Raw genomic sequence first — 24,051 nt, 5'->3', positions numbered from 1 at the left:
CCCCCCCACACACATTTTTCTCTCTACAGGAGATACCAGATGGAGAATTGTAAACCTAAATTGGGCAGATGGAACAACCTGTGAGGTATCCGAGTGTAATGGATGACTGAATACAAGTAATTATTGATAATCAGGAAAGACACAATTCATGATTTTAAGTAACGACTATTGATTCTTCTATAATGTAGATAAGCTAAATTTTGGAGGTTGTTTTGGATGATAAAGTCGGCTGGAATATTGTATGTAACGAGCAAAAACTCTGCGAGATATCTGACTTCTAAATCACTTAAAATGTTCAGTGACAGAGTTACAGGCATATTAATGATAAAATGTTAAATTATAGTGATGGCTAATGATAAAATGTTAAATTATAGTGATGGCTCAATTCAGAAAAACTTGACAGGAATAGGATGATGGGTAGAAGGATGGACTCTGTCTGGCTGGTTGCAGGGTGTTGTGCTGTTTGTGTCTCTTATCACCTGTTCAGGTTATCTAAGCTGAAGAAGCTCCAGGAAAGGTGAACACAAGGGTCACCTGTGTGAGTTTGTGATCACCGTTCCCAGAGAGGTGTCAGACGAGTATGAACTGAAATATGAACCATTGACTTACCCATAATGAATGATAATTTTCAATAACTCATAATAAGACTATAGACATTTATATAGACAACTGATGGAGTTTTGGGATATTGTGGGAGAAGAATGTGTGTTATTTTTTCCCTGATAATGCAGCTCCAAACGAGACGCGGACAGTGGCGTTGCGAGTCCAATGACAGAGGTTTTGAAGGATGGAGGTCGGACATCTTCCGGCCTACTAGATGTTGGAGGAAATGCCACTGATGAGGGGGAATGGAGTGGCATGCCAGGGGGAAGAAATCACTGGTTCTACTCCCTGGGCTGAGAACATCACGCATCAAATGAGGGTGTTACTTATCAGGACTGAGGTTTCTTTCAGATTCATGCTGATCTAGCTGTGAAAGTTTATTGTTATCAAATTGACATTATCATTATTAATATCAAATTAACGTTACCAGCACAGTAAAGAGTTTTCTACATTCTGATTTTACTTTTTCATATAGATGTAGGAGCGTTTTAAAAATATATTTTTAACCAATCAAACACTTTGAAACTGCAAACTTACTGATTTTATTAAGCAATGTGTTTTAATTAATGATAATTGATAGACTAGAGTTTTTGGATTTTTACATGTACTGAAATGATTATAAAACACTGATTTGACATTACAAATATTTATAGGTTGTGTTTACAATGCTAATCAATTGAATACAATATAAGAACTCTGGGTGATTTTATGTCTTTTAATGTATGACATCTACATGTAGCTTATCATAGTGGGCTACAGAATAAATACCAGATCAAAAACACTCTTCAACAAGGAATGATGGAGGCCAGTGTAGTTTCTTACTTTAAAGTTATTCTCAAAGCTTTTTTCATTTAACTTCAAATTATTTAACTGACTTTTTAAAAATATAATATTTTCTTTTAATAATTTCTAGAGTTCAGAAACAGGAGCATGTTATGTATAATGTCGGTCTTGCAGCGCCAGTTCACAAACTGGAACTGATTCCTCGTCGTCATGTGGGACGATTGGACCAGCCAACCCCTCAGGATCCAGGACTGTACCCAGGTCTATGATCTGAGACTGTACCCAGGTCTATGATCTGAGACTGTACCCAGGTCTAGGAGAGTCCTCGCACACTCACTGGAGCTTTTCTTTGGATCGAACTTGGTCCTTCACTCATTTGTACCTTAAAAAAAAAGTTTAGTAAACACTGTCATGTTTGCATCACAAAGTCTAAAGTCAAGTAGAAAAAAATAAATACAGTTGCTCGTAACATTTTTACTCATTTACAAAGATATATGTTCAATTTTATATTGATTTTAGTCATTTTTTATCTTAGATGTACTTTAATATTTTTGAATTATTGTGCTGGTTGCTCATTACCTGCTGACTTTCTCAGAGTGTGTCTGTCAACTTCAGTGTAGGAGACCAGTCTGTGTTTGACTTGTGTGCAGGTCTTCCTGAAAAAACAAATAATTCAATAGAACAAATGTTGTAATACCCAAAAGATGAACTTGTGTTATGGAATATTTTCAGTACAGATGCATCCCACTGCTTTATTCACACATGAGAGTAAAGAGGAACTCAGAATCAAAACAAACTGATAGTTCTAGTCTGACAATGTTGCAGTGTTCAAATATTATGTATATTAAATACAATGTGTGTGTGTGTGTGTGTGTCAGAATCAGAGCTTCTTTATTGTTGTTAGCACCACATGTGGTACATTTGGTGGAGCAAAATTATGTAGTGTCCCAGTTACATCCAACAATAAAATGTAAAATAAAAACAATAATAAGATCTAAGATATGAACTAAATAACATCAACTAAATATAAACAAAGCACTAGTAGCATAAAAACAATACACCAAACAGCAGCACGAACATGAGTCTGTGTGAGCAGATGAACACAAATGAACACAACAACATGAAATCACAGTGATTATTCTGGATAGAAATTCATGAGTCTAACAGCTTCAGGGTAGAAGCTGTTCCTCAGTCTAGTGGTTTTACACTTAATGCTCCTTAACCTCCTTCCTGAGGGGAGCACGACAAAAAGTGTGTGTGCTGGGTGAGTGGGGTCCTTCATGATGCAGGTAGCCCTCTTCCTACATCTGGAGGTGTAAATGTCTGTGTTGGTGGGGAGACTGACTCCAACAGTCTTCTGTGCAGCCTTCACCACTCTCTGTAAAGCTTTTCTTTCTGCAGCTGTGCAGCCTCGATGCCACACGTTGATGTTGGAGCACAGGATGCTCTCCACTGCACACCTGTAGAAGGAGATGAGGACTGAGCTTCCCAGACCAGCCCGCATCAGCTGTCTGAGGAAGTAGAGTCTCTGATGAGCTTTCTTGATCAGGCTGGTGGTGTTGTTGCCCCAGTTGAGGTTGTCATTCAGGTGCACACCCAAGTACTTATAGCTGGAGACCACTTCCATCGCAGATCCTCTTATATTCAGGGGTAGTAGGTGTGTTTGTTCCAACTGAAGTCCACGATCATCTTCTTTGTATTATTCACATTGATGTGAAGGTTTTTTTTAATTATTACTGTATTTTACAAGGAAGAAATCCATTGAGATCATCAATCTATTTTACAAGGATGTCCTGTCTCCTTGCAACCAGCTCTCCATGTGTTCCACCTCCTGCCTGTAGCTAGACTCATCGTTGCTTGATACATCCAACCACCGCTGTATCATCTGCAAACTTTACAATGTGACAGCCTGGATGAGTAGGTGCACAATCAGACGTGAGCAGAGTGAAGAGGAGAGGGCTCAACACACATCCCTGAGGGGAGCCAGTGCTGAGCGTTATGGTGGAGGAGGAGAAGTTGTGGAACCTCACTGACTGCGGTCTGTTTGTTAAGATGTTGTAGTGAGCTAGACCTCCGACCTCAACCTGTCTCTGAAGACCTTCAGGGGACAGGAACTGTTATTTCATTGATTTGAATCCAGAAATACAAATTATCTCATCAAGAGACTATTTAATTGTATCCTGAATTAATCAATTGAAAGAACACTCTTCTTTTTCATATTATCATTACTATTTTACAATATCTTGATAATCAAAAAGTGTGTTTAGTTCATACCATTTCTAAATGTTGAAGTGAACCACTCATTTAAATCAACTGTGAAACAGTATTAATGATTTTTAAACCTCATTAGACCTTGATCATACAATTAAATTTACGAAATAAGTGTGCATTTAGTCTTCTGTCTGAATGAGGAGTAGTAGTGGATGTCGGTCAAAAGTCAGAGACGTGTTATTAGAACGAAGTGTCTTGTTTTTAAAACTCGCAGACAGTAAATAACTTCAACTGGCACCTGCTCTGTCTCACCTCGTCATAATATTTCTCTGTCTGTACTAACTGTTTTTTAAAAATATTCCTGCTGTCTCTTGACTTCTAGTGACCCTCTGACATCACTAGAACCACACCCCTGATGGTTGTTTCAACCAATCAGGAAGTACCACGTAACAGGAGGTGGATACCCCCTTAAAAGGAACACTTCTTGGAACTATGCAGGCAGTCCTGGAACTCAGTCGGAGTCTTAAGTCTTAGTCTTCACGAGTCTTAGTCTTTTCCAGTCTTGCTGGAACTTTCAGTCAGAGATGAGACTCAACTAAGTAGCGGATAGATGGGACCATGTGCAAAGGGTCCCTCCATTTCAGCAGAGTCACAGCTCGCATCGTTGTGCACTCAACCCGAGCAGTACATGCTCTCAACTTCGACTGCAGCTTACTCTGTTGAGCGGAGCATATGAAACTACTTCTAAAGATTCTCAGCCACCCTGACCGGAGATGCTGAAAAGGTAGCGTGCCAATGGACCCCTGTTCCAGAGTTGAAGAATCCTCTGCTCAGGTAACAAGGCGTTCACGCCCTGAGTGTACCGGAGGGCTGAGATGAGGTCAGAGGAAGGGTGCAATGTTCTGGTTCAACACATAACTTTCATCCTTAAATCTAAACTTACTCCTTAAATCTATTTCTCATCTCTTAAACTTTTCTTTTTGCCAGTAAACAAACTAGCTGCCTTCAGAGATGAATCAGCCTCAATCAGTAATGTTCTGTTGTCTTGTTAGTAAAGCTTGCCAAGTTTATTAATCAGAAACAGATCAGCAAATCAATGTGTACATGTTTTGATGTTAAATTTTGATTCTGTTAAATAAATGACCGCATTTATTCTGACAGGTCAAAGATAAAATGACGTCTCATGTCACTGAGTTAAACACTCCACTCACAGTTATCTTGGTCACATGGCAGAAGTTTAACTCGAAAAAGAAAATAATCCATTGTAATTAAATAATTAATATTCTTTGTGCTTGAACTAGCTTTAAGAATAATTAATTAGTAGTGAAGTTAACGCCTTAGCTCACTACATAAATAGTGGCCCGTACATGTTTTAAATAACATAAATGGTGGCCAGTGTGTCCATAGCAAAGCTGTCCTGACATACTACAATGTCTAGGACCCAGTTGCAAATGGAGGGGCTTAGGCCTAGTGTGAGTAGTTTGTCCATTAGGGTTTGGGAGATCATAATATTGAAGGCAGATGTGACGTTCACAAAGAACATACGTAAGAGTCTTTTGCTCCAGGTGGGTGACAGCAGTGTGGACTACAGAGGAGATGGCATCCTCTGTTGATAGTTCTCACAGTATGTGTACTGGTGAGGGTCCTTGTTGATGTTGATGATTGTTTTGATGTGGGTCATGACCAATTTTTCAAAGCAGTCAGTGACTATCGGGGTTAGGGCTAATAGCCGATAGTCATTCAGACCTGTCACTGTAGAGCTTTTTGGGACTGGGATGATGGTGGCAGTCTTCAGGCAGGTGGGAACTGTTGCCAGGGTGAGTGAAGAGTTAAAGATGTCGGCCAGCACCTCACAGAGCTGATCGGCACAGTCTTTCCACACCTTCCCGGGGTTGTTGTCTGTGCCGGTTGCCTTGTGAGGGTTAATCCTCCTGAAAGTACTCCTTACTTCTGCTGAGGTCATGCCACAAAGCTCTTCATCTGGTGGTGAGGTGAGTCTGGAGCTGGGTGGTCTTTTTGGGACTTCAAAGCATGCACAGAACTTGTTGAGAGTATCAGGCAGTGATGGGTCTCAAGGGCATTGTTCACTCCTGCCTTTATAATCTCTGTTATACACTTAATGCCCCTCCACATGCTCCGTGGGTCTTGTGAGGTGAATTGACCATAGATCCTCTGTGCATATGTGGCCTTGGCCCTCTTAATAGGAGCTACGCACGTGTTTGGACACCACAGACTGGGACCTGTTCAGGGCTTCTACAGACAGTCTAGACGAATACACAAACACTGTGACGTCATATATATATATACATTTCTGTGAGGACAGCATCATCCCATGACGCTCCAGAGTCATTTTCAATAATGATAAACCCTGGTTCACATCCAAACTAAGACAGCTTCATCAGCAGAAAGAGGCTGCTTTCAGAGAGGGGGACAGAGACAACTACAGACGTGCGAAGTATGGATTTAGCAGGGAGGTGTCGAAGGCTAAATCCAGGTACAACACACGGCTGGAACAACAATTCTCTGCAAACGACTCTGCCTCTGTCTGGAGGGGGCTGAAAGAGATAACTAACTACAAGCCCAGAGCACCTCATTCTACAGACAATCTCAAACTGGCAAACGATCTGAACGACTTCTATTCACGCTTTGAAGTCATGGACTCACATTCCTCCATCCTCCACACCAACCCCAGCCCAACTGGTTTAACGACTTTGGACTGCCCCCGACAACCCCCTGCTATCTCTGTACAAGAGAATGAAGTAAGGAGGCTTTTTAAAAGGCTGAATACACATAAGGCTGCAGGCCCAGACCTTGTGTCACCCTCCACGCTGAGACATTGTGCTGGAGAGTTGGCTTTGGTCTTCACAGGGATCTTCAACTCTTCTCTGGAGTCATGCCACGTCCCAGCCTGTTTCAAGTCCTCCATCATCGTTCCTGTCTCCAAGAAGCCATGTGTCACAGGACCAAATGACTACAGACCTGTAGCTCTCACGTCTGTAGTCATGAAAACCTTTGAACGCTTGGTTTCATCTCACCTCAAGTCCATCACCAACCCCCTCCTGGACCCCCTGCGGTTTGCCTTCAGGGCCAACAGGTCTGTAGATGATGCAATAAACCTGGGTCTTCCCTTCGTCCTGCAGCACCTGGACTCCCCAGGAACCTACGCCAGGATCCTGTTTGTGGACTTCAGCTCCGCATTTAACACCATCCTCCCTGCTCTGCTCCAAGACAAGCTCTCCCTGCTCCATGTACCTGACTTCACCTGCAGGTGGATCACAGACTTCCTGACAGACCGGAGTCAGTGCGTGCGGCTGGGGAGAGCTGTCTCGGACACTCGGACTGTAAGCACAGGATCTCCACAGGGCTGTGTGCTTTCCCCCCTGCTTTTCTCCCTGTACACCAACTGCTGCACCTCCAGCCATGACTCTGTGAAACTTATTAAGTTTGCAGATGACACCACCCTCATCAGGCTCATCTCGGACGGTGATGAGTCTGCATACAAGAGGGAGGTGGACCGGCTGGTGACCTGGTGCAGCAGCAACAACCTGGAACTCAATGCCCGGAAGACAGTGGAGATGATTGTGGATTTCAGGAATGCCACAGCCCCTCTGCCCCCCCTCACCTGTAATGATACCCCCATCACCACTGCAAACTCTTATCGGTTCCTCTGCACCACCATCACCCAGGACCTCAAGTGGGAGCCGACCATCAGCTCCCTCATCAAGAAGGCCCAGCAGAGACTGTACTTCCTGCGACAGCTGAAGAAGACCAAGCTGCCGGCCAAGCTGATGTTGCAGTTCTACACGGCCATCATCGAGTCCATCCTCAGCTCCTCCATCACGGTGTGGTACGCCGGGGCCGCTGCCAGGGACAGACTGAGACTGCAGCGCGTTGTGCGCTCAGCTGAGAAGGTGATCGGCTGCAGCCTTCCATCCCAGGACTGTGAGGAGAGCAGGTCGGATCACAGCTGACCCTGCTCACCCTGCACCTCACCTGTTCGAACCACTCCCCTCAGGCAGGAGGCTTCGGTCCATACGGACCAGAACCTCCCGCCATAAGAACAGTTTCTTCCCCTCCGCTGTTGGACTCCTGAACACACATAATGCTACCTCATAATTTCTGCTTTGGTCACATTACATCTGTATTATAATTGAATACTCCATCTGTACTGTTTTCTAAGCTTTTTTATTGTTTTCTATTGTATGGGTGTACACATGTTTATGTTATGTTTTTAATTTTACTTTATTTGTGGGTGTACACAGGTCTTATGTCTTATGTGATGTTCTCATTTTTACTTTATTACTATTCACACCTTATGTCGAAGCAAATTCCTAGTTTGTGAACCTCGTTCATTGACATGGCAATAATAAACTGATTCCGATTCTTAATACCAGCAACCAGCACTTTCCTTGTCCTTCTCAGCTCCTGTGAGTTTCCAGACCTAAAGGCTGTGTTCCTAGGTTCCAGCAGGGTGCGAACCTCTGCATTCAACCAAAGTTTTCAGTTCGGGTAACTTTTAACACATATGATAAATTGTACAGTATATACATACACACAGTGTATGTATATACTGTATATGTATAACACACACACATATATATATATATATTAATTATTGAAGATTTGTTTAGAAAATGCTTTAACTGATATTTACTCACATTTGATTACAATTGTAGCTTTGTGTGTTTTTCTCTTCTTTTATTTACCATCATTATTTTAAGTGCGCTTTAATAAATCTGGTTTAATGAGGGGTGATGTTTTGTGTGCTGCTGTAATGCAATTCTTGACCTGGCCTATCTTGGAAAAGAGATTTGAAAGTCTGAATCAAATCTAAATGGTTAAATAAAGATTTAAAATAAAATATGATGCAGCCTCCTGACAACAAACAGGCTCAACATGAGACTAGAACCAGAACTTTGTTGCCATGAGTGTTACGATGTGGAGGTTAGCACGTAGCATAGCATTGCTAAGCTAATTACAGTTGTAAAGACACTAAATCGTGAAGAAAAAAAACAGTTCCAACACATACAGTTATACTCTGACATTGTTTCACAAAATTATTTATACAAAATTTTTTGTTTACCAGACAAAAAGTGATCGGAGCATAACGTCTTAGAGGGCAGATCCTTAGCCAGACTCAACCGTGTTCTGCAGTGAGCTCCTCCATTTGAGGTCTTTCACATTTCCTTATTTTTGGGATTAAGTGAAAACTGTGCTTTGCGGAAACATCTCCCTGGTTGTAACATCCTCTAAACTAGCACGAAACAACCAATGCAATTTATTTAAAGAAAGGAAAAAAATCTCGAGAAAATTAATTAAGCAGATTAACTGCAGCTAGAGGCAGCCTAACAAGATGGAGGTGCGCCGATATTTCCCCAGATGTTATGTCACATGGGAACTATGTATACAGACTAGGGTTGGGTACCTTTCTAAAAAAATTGGTATCTGTGTCGATGTCGGTACCTTCACTTCGGTGTTGGTTCCTTGATGGTTCTTTTTTCGGTGCCAATTTTATGATTAATTACGTTACACATTACATCCTGATGCATGCTCAATAATCCAGGTAGAAAAATCTAAAAAAGTTAAATCTGGTCCTCTGGACATTCAAAAAAAACAAAACAAAGCAAAACAACAAAAAAATGTAGAAACGTTTTGTCTCTCATCCGAAAGACTTCCTCAGTCTGAGGTGCTGTATTCAGCTCAGTCTCTTAAATAGCACCTTCTCAGAGTGGATCAACCAGTTTTGCTGCTGACAACCAAAACTAGCTGATCACATGCTCAAGAAGGACCATCAGCCTAACAATGGATCATTAGCACACTGATGGCTGTTTACTATTCACAGAGGGCTGAGTGATACTAGCAATCACAGCATTGTAAGAGGGGGACAATTGAACACGTAGGCCTCCACCCCTGTTTAACGATGGACGGTTTCTTTTCACAAAGATGGCCTCCTTTACTCCTCTCTCAAACCATCATTCCTCTCTATCCAGGATGTGCACATCTTCATCCCTGAAAGAGTGACCGCTGGCCTGGAGAAGAGTGTAGACCGCAGAGTCCTGGCCTGATGATGTTGATCTTCTGTGCTGGGCCATCCTTTTGGCCAGTGGCTGTTTAGTTTCCCCGATGTAAGACTGATCACAGCCCTCCTGACACTGAACAGCATACACAACATTACTCTGTTTGTGCCGGGGGAATGGATCTTTGGGATGAACCAGTCTTTTCCGTAATGTATTTTGGGGTTTAAAAGCCACTGGGACGTTATGTTTAGAAAATAAACGTCTCAGTTTCTCTGATACTCCCTCAACATATGGAATGACCACTGGTCTGGGTCTGGGTTCCTCCTTTTCACCTGTTGGCTGACTGGAGTCCTGTTTGGGTTTCTTCTCTGCTTTTAGGAAGACCCAGTTAGGATATCCACATTGCTCTAGAGCCTGTCTTGTGTGGGATTTCTCCTTCTGCCTGGCTCCTGAGCTAGTGGGGACGCTGTCTGCTCTGTGATACAGAGTCCTGATGACTCCTAACTTGTGCTCCAAAGGGTGATGGGAGTCAAACTGCAAATACTGGTCTGTGTGGGTGGGTTTGCGGTACACCTCAGTTTGCAAATGTCCTCTATCAGAGACTGAGACCTCACAGTCCAAGAAAGCCAACTTGCCATTTTTTTCATCTTCTCGTGTGAACTTGAAGTATTTATCCACAGAGTTGATGTGGTCAGTAAAATCTTGGACTACCTGAGATTTAATTTTAACCCAGGTGTCGTCAACATACCTGAACCAATGACTTGGTGGTGTCCCTGAAAAGGACGTCAAGGCTCTCTGTTCTACCTCCTCCATGTACAGGTTGGCAACAATAGGAGAAACTGGAGACCCCATAGCACACCCATGTTTCTGCCTATAATATTGCTCCCCATATGTGAAGTAGGTTGACTGCAGGCACAGTTTCAAGAGTTGACACAGTTGTTCTGTGGAAAGCGTGGTCCTGCTGCTCAGAGTGATGTCTGATTTTAATCTAAAACTGACCACCTCTACTGCATCATCAACAGGAATGCACGTAAAGAGTGATGTGACATCAAAAGAGACCATTGTTTCATCAGTCTCCATGATGACATCCCTCACCTTATCCACAAAGTCCATGGTGTTCTGTATGTGGTGTTCTGAGCTGCCAACTAAAGGGATGAGTACAGACGCCAGATATTTGGAAACATTGTAAGTGACAGAGTTAATCATGCTAACGATTGGTCTTAAAGGTACACCTTGTTTGTGGATTTTAGGTAAACCATACAGACTAGGTGTGGCCTCCCCTGGGTACAGTCTGTGGTACAGAAAATGGTCAATAGCCTTGTCCTGCTCCAAAATTTTCAGGCAATCTATCAATTTCTTCTTGTATCCACTTCCTGGATCTCTTTTCAGAGGTTCATAAGTGTTTAAGTCACTAAGGAGTGTCATAACTTTCTCATGATAGTCTTTCTGGTTCAAAATCACTGTGCACCTTCCTTTGTCTGCTGGGAGAATGATGATGTTTTTGTCCTTGCTAAGAGTGGTGAGTGCGTCCCTCTCCTCTCTACTGATGTTGGAAGGTGGTGGTTTGGCATTGCTGAGGCAGGCTGAAACTTTGATTCTGAGCTGTTCTGCTTCAGCCTTTTTAATTTTGTTGTTGCGGATGGCTGACTCAGTAGCTGTGATCATCTCCACCAGAGGAATTCTACTTGGTGCAACCGCAAAGTTCAGTCCCCTGGCAATAATCTCTGTCTCCGGCTGGGTGAGCTGTCTGTCAGATAAATTCTTCACCCACTTTTCTGTCTCCCGGGCATGTAATTGACTACTGGAGTGTTGACCTACACTGAATGTGTTGTTATTGGAATAGTGATGGTGTTGATGAGTTATTAGTAAGTTCAACTTGTTTTGTTGTCGAGTCTTGGACTTGACATGCTGTGCTAAGCGTGCCAGATCTGTACAGTCCAACACTTGCTGAAGTGTGGTCTGATCTAGACACATAGTTAGTTTCTGTTTAATGTGCTCTTCTTTGGCCTTCAAGGCCTCAATAGTAAAATTGGTCCGTCTCACCCGTTCATTCAGCAGCTGGGTCTGTGCCTTCTGAAGGATCTTGCTTGCCCGGTGCCCGCTGACCGAAGATTTTAGTTCCAGGCTCTTGGGAATGATGCCACTTTGTCGACATCTGAGGTTGAATGGCAAATGGTTCCTGTAGTCTGCCCTCTTCCTTGCTGTTTTCTCAAACTCTCTAACTAGTTTGAGGCAATCCTGGCCAAAGTGGTTTAAAATATCCTGATGCATGCTCAATAATCCAGGTAGAAAAATCTAAAAAAGTTAAATCTGGTCCTCTGGACATTCAAAAAAACCAAAGCAAAACAACAAAAAAATGTAGAAACGTTTAGTCTTTCATCCGAGAGACTTCCTCAGTCTGAGGTGCTGTATTCAGCTCAGTCTCTTAAATAGCACCTTCTCAGAGTGGATCAATCAGTTTTGCTGCTGACAACCAAAACCAGCTGATCACATGCTCAAGAAGGACCATCAGCCTAACAATGGATCATTAGCACACTGATGGCTGTTTACTATTCACAGAGGGCTGAGTGATACTAGCAATCACAGCATTGTAAGAGGGGGACAATTGAACACGTAGGCCTCCACCCCTGTTTAACGATGGACGGTTTCTTTTCACAAAGATGGCCTCCTTTACTCCTTTCTCAAACCATCATTCCTCTCTATCCAGGATGTGCACATCTTCATCCCTGAAAGAGTGACCGCTGGCCTGGAGATGAGTGTAGACCGCAGAGTCTTCACAATTTTCTTCAGCAAGCTAATAGCGCTGACCTTCAACAAGATGCCCAGCACCAACAACATCCGCCTGTGTCCGTGCTGCAAGACCGGCTACTTGCTGAGTTTTGACTGGCACGACACCTGCGAAGGATGCCTGGGTCCCCGCCACATTGCCCGCGCCTCCTCCTGCCACCTCTGTGACCTCCTTCCTTCGGAGGAAAGGCAGAGGAGAGTAGCCTTGTTTAAGGCTAACGTTGAGGACTGCCTGTCCGTGACGGGAGACTGTTCGCTGGACGATGCCATTGACTTCTTCGACGCCGGCTCTCGGAGCGAATCGGATGGTTCCTCTGGGACAGGTGACGTCAGCAGCAGCCCCGATGCTCGCTTCCTCCCAGAGAGCATAGTGTTGGAACGAGGGGGGCCGAGCGGATGCTCACCCCCTCCGGGCTTTCCCGCCTCAACGGCCACATCGCTCCCTGCCATCAGTGCCCTCTTCTTGGAGCTGCCCGGCATTATCCAGGAAGCTGCCAACACAAAGGGACTTTCCGTCCCTCTCCTCCCCCCACCCAGATCGGATGATCTAGCGGGAAGGTTTGGCTCCACCCTGGCTCGCTGTCCTGATCCCATCTGGCCCCGTTTTCCAGCAGTGGCGTCCTACTGGAACGAGACTGCGGCCAGTCCTGATAAATTGAGGGCCCCCGTCTCCACTTTTGCTCCCATCACCAGAGTGGAGGGGTTCACCGAGCGGAACTTTCCCTCTGTACCCCCCCTGGAGCCGAGCCTGGTGGAAGCTTTCGGAGCGAATCTGTCCAGGTTGGAGCCGTGAAGCGAATGTGGTCCGCAGAACGAGTTCAGTGGAATAACTCGTTTTCAGCCCGAGCTGCACACTTCTCATCAAAGCGGTGTCAAACGTGCACTCCTGTGACGCCAGCAGCCTTCACTCAAACAGCGCTGCGTTGATGAAGGCGTGCACACTGCTCCCCAGCGCTCACGGCTCTCATCAGCATAAATGTGAGACCACAGAACGGGTCCAGTGAGAAACCTCGCTCTCAACAGGAGCGGCACGCGCCTCACCGAAGCAAACTCATGCTTCCGCGGCGCCTACAGCCTTCATTCAAACGGAGCGGCGTTGATTAAGGCACGCACACTGCTTCTCAGCGCTCGCCCGCTCACGTCAGCATAAATGTGAGACCACAGAACGAGCCCAGTGAAGAACCTCGGTCTCAGCAGGAGTGGCACGCATCTCACCGCAGTGGTGTCAAATGCACACTCCCGCGGCGCCAACAGTTTTCACACGCCGGTCCACATAGACAAGAATGTGAACCCGCAGCCCGAGCGTGGCACAGAGGCACGCTCAGAGCCCTTTCGAGGAAGCCTCGCCTTGGGTCACTTCCGTGGCGCATGACGGCGGTCGAGGCGGTAGACTGGCTGACGTCCGTAAAAAACATGACACATCACCTAAACGTGGGTCCCCTCTACGAACGTTACGCGGAGTGGCTGCGAACATGCTCGCCAGACAGATGGATGGCCAAGCTGATAAGTAGGGGTTACATGCTGCAATTTGCAACCCGACCCCCTCCGTTCGGAGGAGTTTTAGAGACGGCCCTGTCATCACCAGACCAGGTCTCATCCCTAAATGCAGAAGTCCAGGAACTTCTGGTAAAAGAGGTAATCTCCAGTGTTCCCGACGGAGAGGAAAACACAGGTTTTTACTCACGTTACTTCCTGGTTCCAAAACCGACCAGAGGAACGAGACCGATTTTGGATCTGCCAGTTTTCAACAAGGCGATCGTGGACAGACCGTTTCACATGTTGACAACCAGACAACTGTTGGACAACATCCAGAGAAACGACTGGTTTATTTCCTTCGATCTGAAAGACGCCTACTTCCACATACCGATCATCCCAAAACACAGAAAATTTCTGCGCTTCTCCTTCCAAGGGATGCAATACCAGTACAACAGGATGCCGTTCGGTTATTCCCTTGCACCTCGTACGTTCTCAAAGTGTGTGGAGACGGCCCTGCAACCATTACACAGAGCAGGGATGAGAGTTTTGTTTTACCTAGACGATCTGTTGCTGCTGTCACGCTCCAGACGGGAAGCAGCGGCGCAGGCTCAGGTGTTGACATCACACCTGCTAAATCTGGGCTTCGCCATAAATTGGAAAAAAAGCTTGATTCTCTCGGCCCAGACGATTGTTTATCTGGGAGTGGAGTTAAACTCGACCATCATGAGGGCTCGTTTATCACAGATGAGAATCGACACTCTAAGGGTCCAGCTCCGCCACGTAAGACCCGGCAGAGTAGTAACAGCTATTTCCGTCATGAAGCTGTTAGGAACGATGTCGTCAGCTCACACAGTGGTCCCGCTAGGTTTACTACACATGCGACGCCTCCAGAGATAGTTTGCTCGTCTGCACGTGGATCCGGTAAAGCAAAAGAGACGGATGATCACTGTTCCTCCCTACGTGAGAACAGACCTTTGACACTGGGAAAAAACCCTGGTTCTGTCTGAGGGAGTCCCTGTCAGCAGACCTATGTCACACGTGTCAGTCTTCATAGACGCGTCGTTGTCAGGTTGGGGGGGGCATGCCTATCTCGAGCTGTAGGGGCGCTGTGGCCTTCTCACACAACAGCGCATATAAACGTTCTGGAATGTCACACAGTTCTGAATGTGATTCAATACTTTGCTCCTGAGCTGCAGAATCAACACGTTTTGATTCACACAGACAACAAAGTTACTGCTGCTTACATAAACCGGCAGGGGGGTGTGCGCTTAGCCTAAATGTTACACATTGTGAGAAAACTACTGTGTTGGGCACACCAAAATCTGCTCTCCATCAGAGCAGTGTACATCCCCGGTGTTCTGAACAAAGGGCAGATGTGAGGTCCAGGGGCGGTCCGCGTCACGGGGACTGGACCCTTCACCCCGATCTGATGGCCCAGACGTGGCAGAAATTTGGCAAAGTGGCTGTGGACCTGTTTGCGACACAAGAAAACGCTCAGTGTCAACTACGATTTTAACTGAGCCCGCGAGACGAACTACTGCTGGGGGTGGACGCGTTTGCTCATAGCCCATGGCCCAAAACGCTTCTTTACGCGTTCCTTCCACCTCCTCTGATATTACGGTTTCTGAACCGAGTTCAGGAGGAGGGATCGACAGCTCTCCTGGTGGCTCTCGAGCGCGTGAACGCACCATGGTTCCCAGTTCTACGACGCCTGTTATCGGGGCGCCCGTGGAAACTTCCGTGGAGGGAGAACGCTGTCCTCCAGGCGGGAGGAGCGATCAGGAGTTACCCAGAAATAGGCCAGCACCTGTGGGTCTGGCCGCTGAGCGGATCCGCTTAGAGAGGATGGGTCTCCCACAAGATGTAGTGCACACAATCCAGGATTCACGTGCTGCATCCACCACAGCACTGTACACATCAAAGTGGACAGCTTTTCAGCGCTGGTGTACAGAGAAAGGTGTAGAGGCTACCTCATGTCCACTAGGCGACGTGCTGTCCTTTCTGCAGCAGCTGATGGACAGAAATTTGGCGTTCAACACGATTAAAACGTATGCTGAAGCCATCTCTTCCTGTCACAAAGATTTTGGAGACAGAACAGCTATTAATCATCCGCTGATGAAGCGTTTTTTTAAAAGGTGTACAGAACCGCAGGCCTGCTTCACGCCCACTTGCTCCACAGTGGAACACTGGTCCTGCGAGCTCTGATCAAAGCTCCATTTGAGCTTTTGGATCAGGCTCCAATTAAACTCTTGTCTGTTAAAACAGCTCTGCTGCTGGCTTTAACATCCGCTAAGAGGGCGAGTGGTTTATCTGCCTTCTCTGTCGCTCCGTCATGTCTCAGAATTCAGGATGACGGCAGCTCAGCTGATCTAAGACCGAATCCAGCTTTTATGCTTAAAAACATCACGAGCTCTTTTAAATCAAGAGCAATATCGTTGGAGGGAGTTTTCCCTTCCCCCCACAAATCAGAAGAAGAAACATCTTTCCATCTTCTCTGTCCTGTGCGGGCGTTGACGTGTTACGTAGCGCGCACAGCTGCAATGCGTCAAACTCCAACATTTGTTTGTGCATTATAGAGATGCATCTGCAGGTCGCCCGTTATCCACCCAGCGCCTGTCACACTGGCTGTGTGAGGCCATTTCTGAAGCCTACAGAGCATCAGATTTAGAGCCTCCTGATAACCTCAGGGCGCACTCGACTAGAGGTATCGCATCTTCGACTGCTTTGCATAATGGTATGACAATGCAGGATATTTGCACTGTAGCCGTGTGGTCAACACCCTGCTCATTTATTCGCTTCTATTTACGTGAAGTGACGGCTTGTTCCATGACACATTCTGTACTTAGTGTTTTAAGAGAATGAATTTTGTTGTTTCATGGAACCCCGTTTAAACTCACATCTGACTGCATGCATTACAGTGTGAGATGTTGTCATCAGTCACAAGTTGTGACTGTTATTTTGGTTCTATTGTCACTAATCAGTTCATGACTATTGTTACCAATCAGTTCATTTGATTAATAATCAGTTCACTTGTTATTATTAATCTGTTCATACTGTTCAGCTGTGAATCGGTTGGTTCATGGCCCTTTTTTCAGCATCTTCCTTTTTCCCGTTGAAAGTTCTGGGGCGTTCATGCACTCAGAACGCATAACTACACATCATGTGTCTGTGCATGGTACGCATAATTACGTAACGCGTAATTACGCATATGGAAAGCTGAGTGACAAGACGTTTTTTTGGGCAAGCTGCCACTTCGTACGGTGTTCGAATGGACCCAGCGAGGCGAGGGCCACATCTGCTTCGCCCTTAACCCACTAAGCGACAGCTGTTATAGGGAGAAGCCTATATGAAATAGAACATTGGTTACGTACTGTAACCCCAGATTCTATGAGTATAGGCGTAGCCCTTAAAGCGCCGGGCCTCACTGGCTCCTAAATGGCTGAAGAAAAAGCTATTTGGGAGCCAATTACCCGCTATTAACATAATTTATACGGACCGGGTGGGGCCCACACAGCAGGTGGGCGTGGACTAAACTTTTCAGTGCGATGCTTTGCATGATGGGATAAAACCCACTAAGCGACAGCTCTTAAAGGGCTACACCTATACTCATAGAATCTGGGGTTACAGTACGTAACCAACGTTTTATTTTTTAACTTTGGTATTTTTCTATTCCAAGCAGTTTTCTTTCATAAAAATAAACAAAATAATTTCCATGTCTAAAGAACAGTCGCAAACCAGTGACATGTCAGTGTCTAATGCTCACTGTTACACTGAGGACTTTATCACTTAACAGTTTTTCTTCAATCAACATGCCTGCTTTCTCTGGACACAAACAAGACCACTCCTGGCTGATGGTGTCTCGAGCAGTAGAAATGTTCGTTCTGAGGGTGTAGATGATGCTTGTTGCACACACAGATACTTGGTTGTCAGATTTGATAGCACTGACATAGTGTCCCTCACACTCCACCACCAGGTCACTGGATTCACTGAGGTTAGGGTTGATGGCAGATTTCTGCACAACTGTATCTCTTCCTGAATCTTAACTGTGATTCTCTGGGGTTCAGGGTTCTTATCATCTCCCTAATTCACATTAGAACACAAAACATCAACAATAACATGGTTGTGCTATTATTGCTCAAAAACCATGATCTAGGCTGAGAGATAAAAGCTTAACTGGTCAACAACATCCTTTACAGCTTATTTACCTTCACCATGGAGCCTCCACTGTAGAAAAAGGTAGCAAACTTAAGTTTGTGACTGTCCTGTGGCCCCCAACTTGTTTTTATTTTGTCCTCCTCACATCAGGGTCAGAGCCTCATGTAAGGCGTTGTTGGAAGGTGCTATAGAAATAAAGTTTATTATTATTATTATTATTATTAAGATTAAACAGTGAGAATTAGGTGAACTGTTTAACCAACTGACCGGATGGATGGCACATTTTTACAAGCTAAGATTTATCTGTTACTGTTGATCTTTAGTTAGCTTTTGATTTTAGCTAGCTACATAGATAGCCATAAAATAAAGCTACACACTAATATCTTAAAGTTAGCGTTACATGGATCCTAGTTTAACTCACTGCGATGCACATATTAAGCTGCAGTAGCGTTAACAAATGTGAACTTACCAGCTGAAATCCCAGACACAGCTCCATCCTCGGAACGAAGTGGAGTCCGGTCGTGGAGATTTTGAATTCACATTATAACATTCACAGGCTGACTTTAACGCTGAGGGAGGAGGAAGGGAGGCTGTGGTCCTCTCTCCTTGCAGACAAACAAGGAGCAACTTTCTGCTTGTAAATTGAAGCCATTCGGCACTACACGCGCTGCACACATGAACCCCGTCTGTGGGCGTAACTAGCACCATAGACATACAGCTATACGGCAGCTCTATACAGCTCCAAGGGTGTAAGCACGTAGTCCAGTGTTTCCCCTACAATTATACAAGAGGGGCGCCCCGCCCTGTCAACAGAACCGAGCGCCTCGTCTACCGAACCCCCCACCCCCAAACTACCTGTCGGCACTGATGTAACGTGAAACTAGTGGTTCGCAATGCAGGTGTGCTAGATAAAACGCTAAAGGCAGCCTCGTCCCTCATGCTGAACCCTCACGTTGAACGCACCCCCTCCACTCGAAAACTGTACAACGGTACAAACAGCGCACGGCTCAGATGTGTGTCTGTCTCTCTGACCCCCCCCCCAAAAAAAACTGTCAGTTCAGACAGCACGCAGCTGAGATGCGTCTCTGTCTCGCTCCTCTACCACACCCTGCTCTAAAACTGTTAAAACTCGGTGCAAACAGCACGCGGCTGTCTCTGTGTTCCCCCCCGAAACTGTTGGTTTAAACTGCGCAGCTTAGGACGTATCTCCGTCCATCCAAAATTTATATCTCAGTGATATATCATCTGAACTGAACAAGATTTTGGGTGCGTCATGAACACTTATAGACACATTGGTAATGTTTTGGAACTTTTGACTCCAGTGCGCCCCCTAGATTATTCCAACAGTTATATCTCAGTGAAATATCATCCAATATGTACCAGATTTTATGTGCGTGATCAGTGAGCACATACAGACACATTGATATTGTTCTTTAACATTTGACTCAAGTGCGCCCCCTAGATTATTCCAATAGTTATATCTCAGTGATACATCATCCAATCTGAACCAGAATTTTTGTGCATAATCAGTGACCATGTCTAGACACAATGATATTGTGGTTTAACATTAAGTGCGCCCCCTAGATTATTCCAAAAGTTATATCTCAGTGAAATATCATCCGATCTAGGCCAGAATTTTAGTAAGTAATTACTGAGCACCTATACAAACACTGGTATTGTTGTTTAACTTTTGACTCCAGTGCGCCCCCTATATTCTTCCAACAGTTATATCTCAGTGATACTTGATCCGATCTGAACCTGAGTTTAGGTGCTTCATCGTTGAGCACGTCTAGACACATTGGTATTGTTGATTCATGACATCACTTAAGCCCCGCCTGGTAAAAAAAAAACAAAAAAACTGTTGATTATTGAATGACACTTCCAGCTTCGCACAGTAAGATATTAGACTGAAACTTTGTTCGCTAACTGTTGATTACCACACATGACATGTTGAAAAGAATAAAGGAAGTGCTTGTCAAACATTCGCAACAAAACAGGAAGTCATCATAACTCCTGTCTGGAAGGTCAGGTTTCGTATATACTTGTAATACTTGCCGCTGGACAAGTAACGACATGGACAGAAGGCGATGTCTAAGATTCGGGAAATGCGCCACGTTGTGAACGCGTGCAGGATTGGCACGACTGTTCACGACGGCAACTGGGTGGATTAGCTGGAACTCCCATGGTAGCCGTAAGGCCGGAGAGGCGCTTTGCTGCAAGGGTCTTCAATGCTGCTTGCAGCTTTAATTTGGTTTGAAATTAGTTCATTTCGCTGAAAAGCGACAAGTTTGCAGGTATGCATTCAGAACCAGGGGTGATTCTAGAATTTGACCTTTAGTGGCACAACAAGAAGTAGCCTGACCAACAGCTCTCCTTGTGTGAATAGAGCCTGCCATCACACACGAAAGACTCAAAGACAGTCAGATTACTGAACTCTTGACAACAACATTGCACAAGCCACATCTGTGACAGCTAATATGTTTATTGCTGCTGCACTATGTAGCTGTATCATTTGTCACTACCTTACCATCATAATTCATCTCAGTGTTACCTGTGCAATAACCTGTCACACAGCCTGTAATTTGTTAGTTATGTGCAATATATATAATGTACATTTAAATTAATATTGCTACCTGTAAAATACTTATTTATACTCATTCATCCTACTTGCACCTTTATATTCTACCATGTTGTTATGCCATTGACATAACTGAACATGAACTAACCATTAAATAACACTATGAACTGAACATGAACTAACCATTACATAACACTGTGAACTGAACCATTAAATAACATTGTGAATTGAACATGAACTCTTAAATCTTCATATTTTGTATATTGAGAATAAATGATGGAAGAATAATTAAATTTTCTAGTATATTTATTTGTGTCACAACAATGAGTTTTGTAAACAAGTAGATAATATTGGCAGTGTAAACAAAGACATTAGAAAATGTATTTTAACACAAAATCTGAAATGAATATTGCACAGAAAATGTCAGATTAAAACTGCTTAAAAAACATTGCAAACTTCAATATAAAACAGTGATGACGAAAAAATAAAGATAAGAAAATATAACTAAATGTTCAACTTAAAACAATCACTGCAGTTCACATTAAAACAGGTAAAAAAAAACAGCGTGAACATCAATATATAACAGTGATGAATTAAACGTATAAAAAGTTAACAAATAACTAACTATTACGCTGTAAACAACCACTTCTTTTCCGCTCAAAACTAGTAAACTGGCAGTGTAATCTAGGTAGAGAAAAAAAAGTAACAAAAAATCCCTGATTTTACAACTTTAAACAATCATTTCAGATTAAAACTGGTAATTGGTAAAGTGGCAGTGGAAAAAAAAAAAAAAAAAAAAAATATATATATATATATATATATATATATAATATTATTATTATACTCCTCCGCTTGAACCTTGTCAACATTAGTGGGCATCGTCCAATAGGCTGGAACATCAGTGACGGTTTTGGCCCCCCGTATATGCATGTGCTAGTTCAATTTTAAACAGCAGAGCCCCAATGTGTGTACATGTCATGACTCTGCAATGCCAGCCCAGTGTGCACTGTCCACTTGGCCACTGGAACTGATAATCACCCGTGGCTTGTTTACGCAGAGGTTCACTGAGGCGCTGAAACCTAAGACACAAAATGTGTAAAAATTACTACAGTAATAATAACAAAAATGAAAACAATAAAAAACAAGTTTTTAACAAGTTTAAACAAGTTCTTGTTTTTTTTAACCAGACACAACGTGTCAGTACTGTTTTGTTTAGAGACCACACTGAAAGTAAATGTTATCCAATGTGGTCTAAGTGAAATACGATAATATAATACAACCAGAATATGAATAGTTTTACAGTCTAACATTAGTCGCCATAAACAGCATGTAACAGTAGTGTTTTGAAGGTGCAGTGACCAAACGTGATGCAGTCTTTAGCCTCTGTAGGTTGAGAGACGTGTGTGTATGTGGTGTTCACCTACCTTTGTGAGAACTACGGTTTTCTGGTCATTGACGCTGAAAATCAGCAGATCCTGCACTCATCCATTAGTAAACTGAAGGTGAGACTCGAGAGATTTATAATTCTTGAACTGCTCGAATGTGTAGGCACTCACTCTACAAACAAATATGGAAACGTTAATGGTGGTAGCTCGTTCAAATCATTTGTCCATGCACGGTGTTCGTATGGATCAAGCCCATACCCTTATGTTCGAGATATAACTCTCCTTTGCATCCTTGTGTAGCTTTCAACGTAAGGAGCCTTCTTACACTTGCTCTTCTGATGGTCCATTTCTGTTGCTTGTGTTTTGCTAGTCCTTTAAAATGGTGACCACAACCCAGAATGCAATATGCCATCACATGGTTGCCCATTCTCTATAATAAACAATATAACGTGATGCGATTGGTCAGTTGCTGACAAGCCTACTGGATTGACAGGTCGAGGATCCGACTCGTACAACAACAACAATTATAGATTTTACTGGCCCGTTTAAGACTGTAATCATTTATTCCATATTAATTCCATATTTATTCAATATTTTGGTGAGTAAGGTTTGAGAACTGAGTTTCTTTATAAAATCCTAATAATGATTTCTTTATTTTTCAGGGGTGGAGAATTAAAATGTCGGGGTGCTGGATCACCCCCAAAGTGAGGCTAAAATCGCCCCTGTTTAGAACTGACCGACCAGTACACATGAACCTCTAATACTCACGTGCTCATCAATAATGAAGGCATGTCCCTCTGCTAGCCGGTTCGGGCGGTACCGGTCCCCTTCACTGACGTCATGGCCCACGATCATTAACGCAGAAGGAAACAGGTTCAGGTTTCCAACGTGGTCCGAATGTCCGTGAGTCCCCACCACCACGTTTATGTCCCCGGGTCCCATACCCCTGTCTCCTAATGACTGGAGGAGGAAGTCCCGGTCCCACGGGCCCCCGGTGTCCACCAGAACTGTCCTGGGTCCCGTTAGGAGGGTGATGGTTCCGTCTGCCCTGAACGTCCCATCGCTCTGAGGTAAACAGAAACCCGGTTTCAAGACCGACACGGAGTATGGGAGACCTGGGAACTCTAGCTGGGTCTCAGACAAACACACCCTCTGGTACAGACCAGAACTCACAGTCCTGTCCGGAACTGTCATGTCAAACAATCCAAGCAAGACCACAAAGTTCGCTTCTTCTTTTTCTTCGTGTTGTATTGTTTTATGGCGGTTGGCAGACCAACTTTGAAGGTGCATTACCGCCACCTACTGACCTGGAGTGTGACCAGGAGATGAACAGGGAAAAAACGTAACGCTGTGAACTGACCTGGCCCCCTACTGGAGTAATTATTTTACATAGAAGTACAGCAAGATAGAATCCAACTCTATTACCTTTTGATTCAACCAAACTTGAAATTGGTCAAATCTGCTTCTCCTCAACCCATAACAGCAACCGTCGTACACGTTCACTATTTCAGAAAGATGTTGTGTCAACTCCATATGTGGTACCTTATTGGAACACCTTTATTAATGACCTTAACTGGAAAAGGATTTGGACTTTACATAGCAAAATTGGTCTGGGCCAGCTGTGGCCCACATCTGGCACTTACATCTGGCCCACATGGCTCAATGAATGACGGGCCCCCCATGGCCCAGAGCTGGTTTGCCAGACGTGGCCCACATGCGGCCAGAACTGGGCCAGGTGTGGGCCAAATGAGGACACACCAACTGGCCCATAGCTGGCCCAGATATCGTTTGACCTCTGGCAAACCAGACCCGGACCAGTAGTGGCCCGTCATTCATTGAGACGTGAGCCAGATGTAAGTGCCAGATGTGGGCCACAGCTGGCCCAGAACAATTTTATATGATTTAAAATGTCAATGAAAATACAATAGAAATACAATTCTTTTATTAATACATTTTAAGTTTAAATACAATATATATAAATAAATAAAACATTAATAAATGACATTGATAAATAAAGAAAACACACAACATATATTTATATAAATAAAACTATAGT

At 44.2% G+C, this 24,051-nt stretch overlaps 1 protein-coding gene across 1 annotated transcript in view; it reads right to left on the bottom strand.

Moving 5' to 3' along the window:
• The window catches only part of mblac1 (metallo-beta-lactamase domain containing 1), a 59,495-nt gene extending 36,288 nt beyond the window's left edge, over positions 1–23,207 (bottom strand). The window contains exon 1 of the mRNA XM_037682015.1: positions 22,764–23,207. Within this exon, the coding sequence (XP_037537943.1) occupies positions 22,764–23,189 (426 nt within the window). The 5' untranslated portion in view covers positions 23,190–23,207. The remainder of the gene's footprint in view (positions 1–22,763) is intronic.
• Positions 23,208–24,051: the final 844 nt, after the last annotated feature.

The sequence above is a fragment of the Nematolebias whitei genome, chromosome 1 (genome assembly GCF_014905685.2).
Source record: "Nematolebias whitei isolate Nwh7 chromosome 1, NemWhi1, whole genome shotgun sequence".
Taxonomy (NCBI): Eukaryota; Metazoa; Chordata; class Actinopteri; order Cyprinodontiformes; family Rivulidae; genus Nematolebias; species Nematolebias whitei.
The sequence above is the reverse complement of the archived record's forward strand: the minus strand, read 5'-3'. Positions and strand labels throughout refer to the sequence as shown.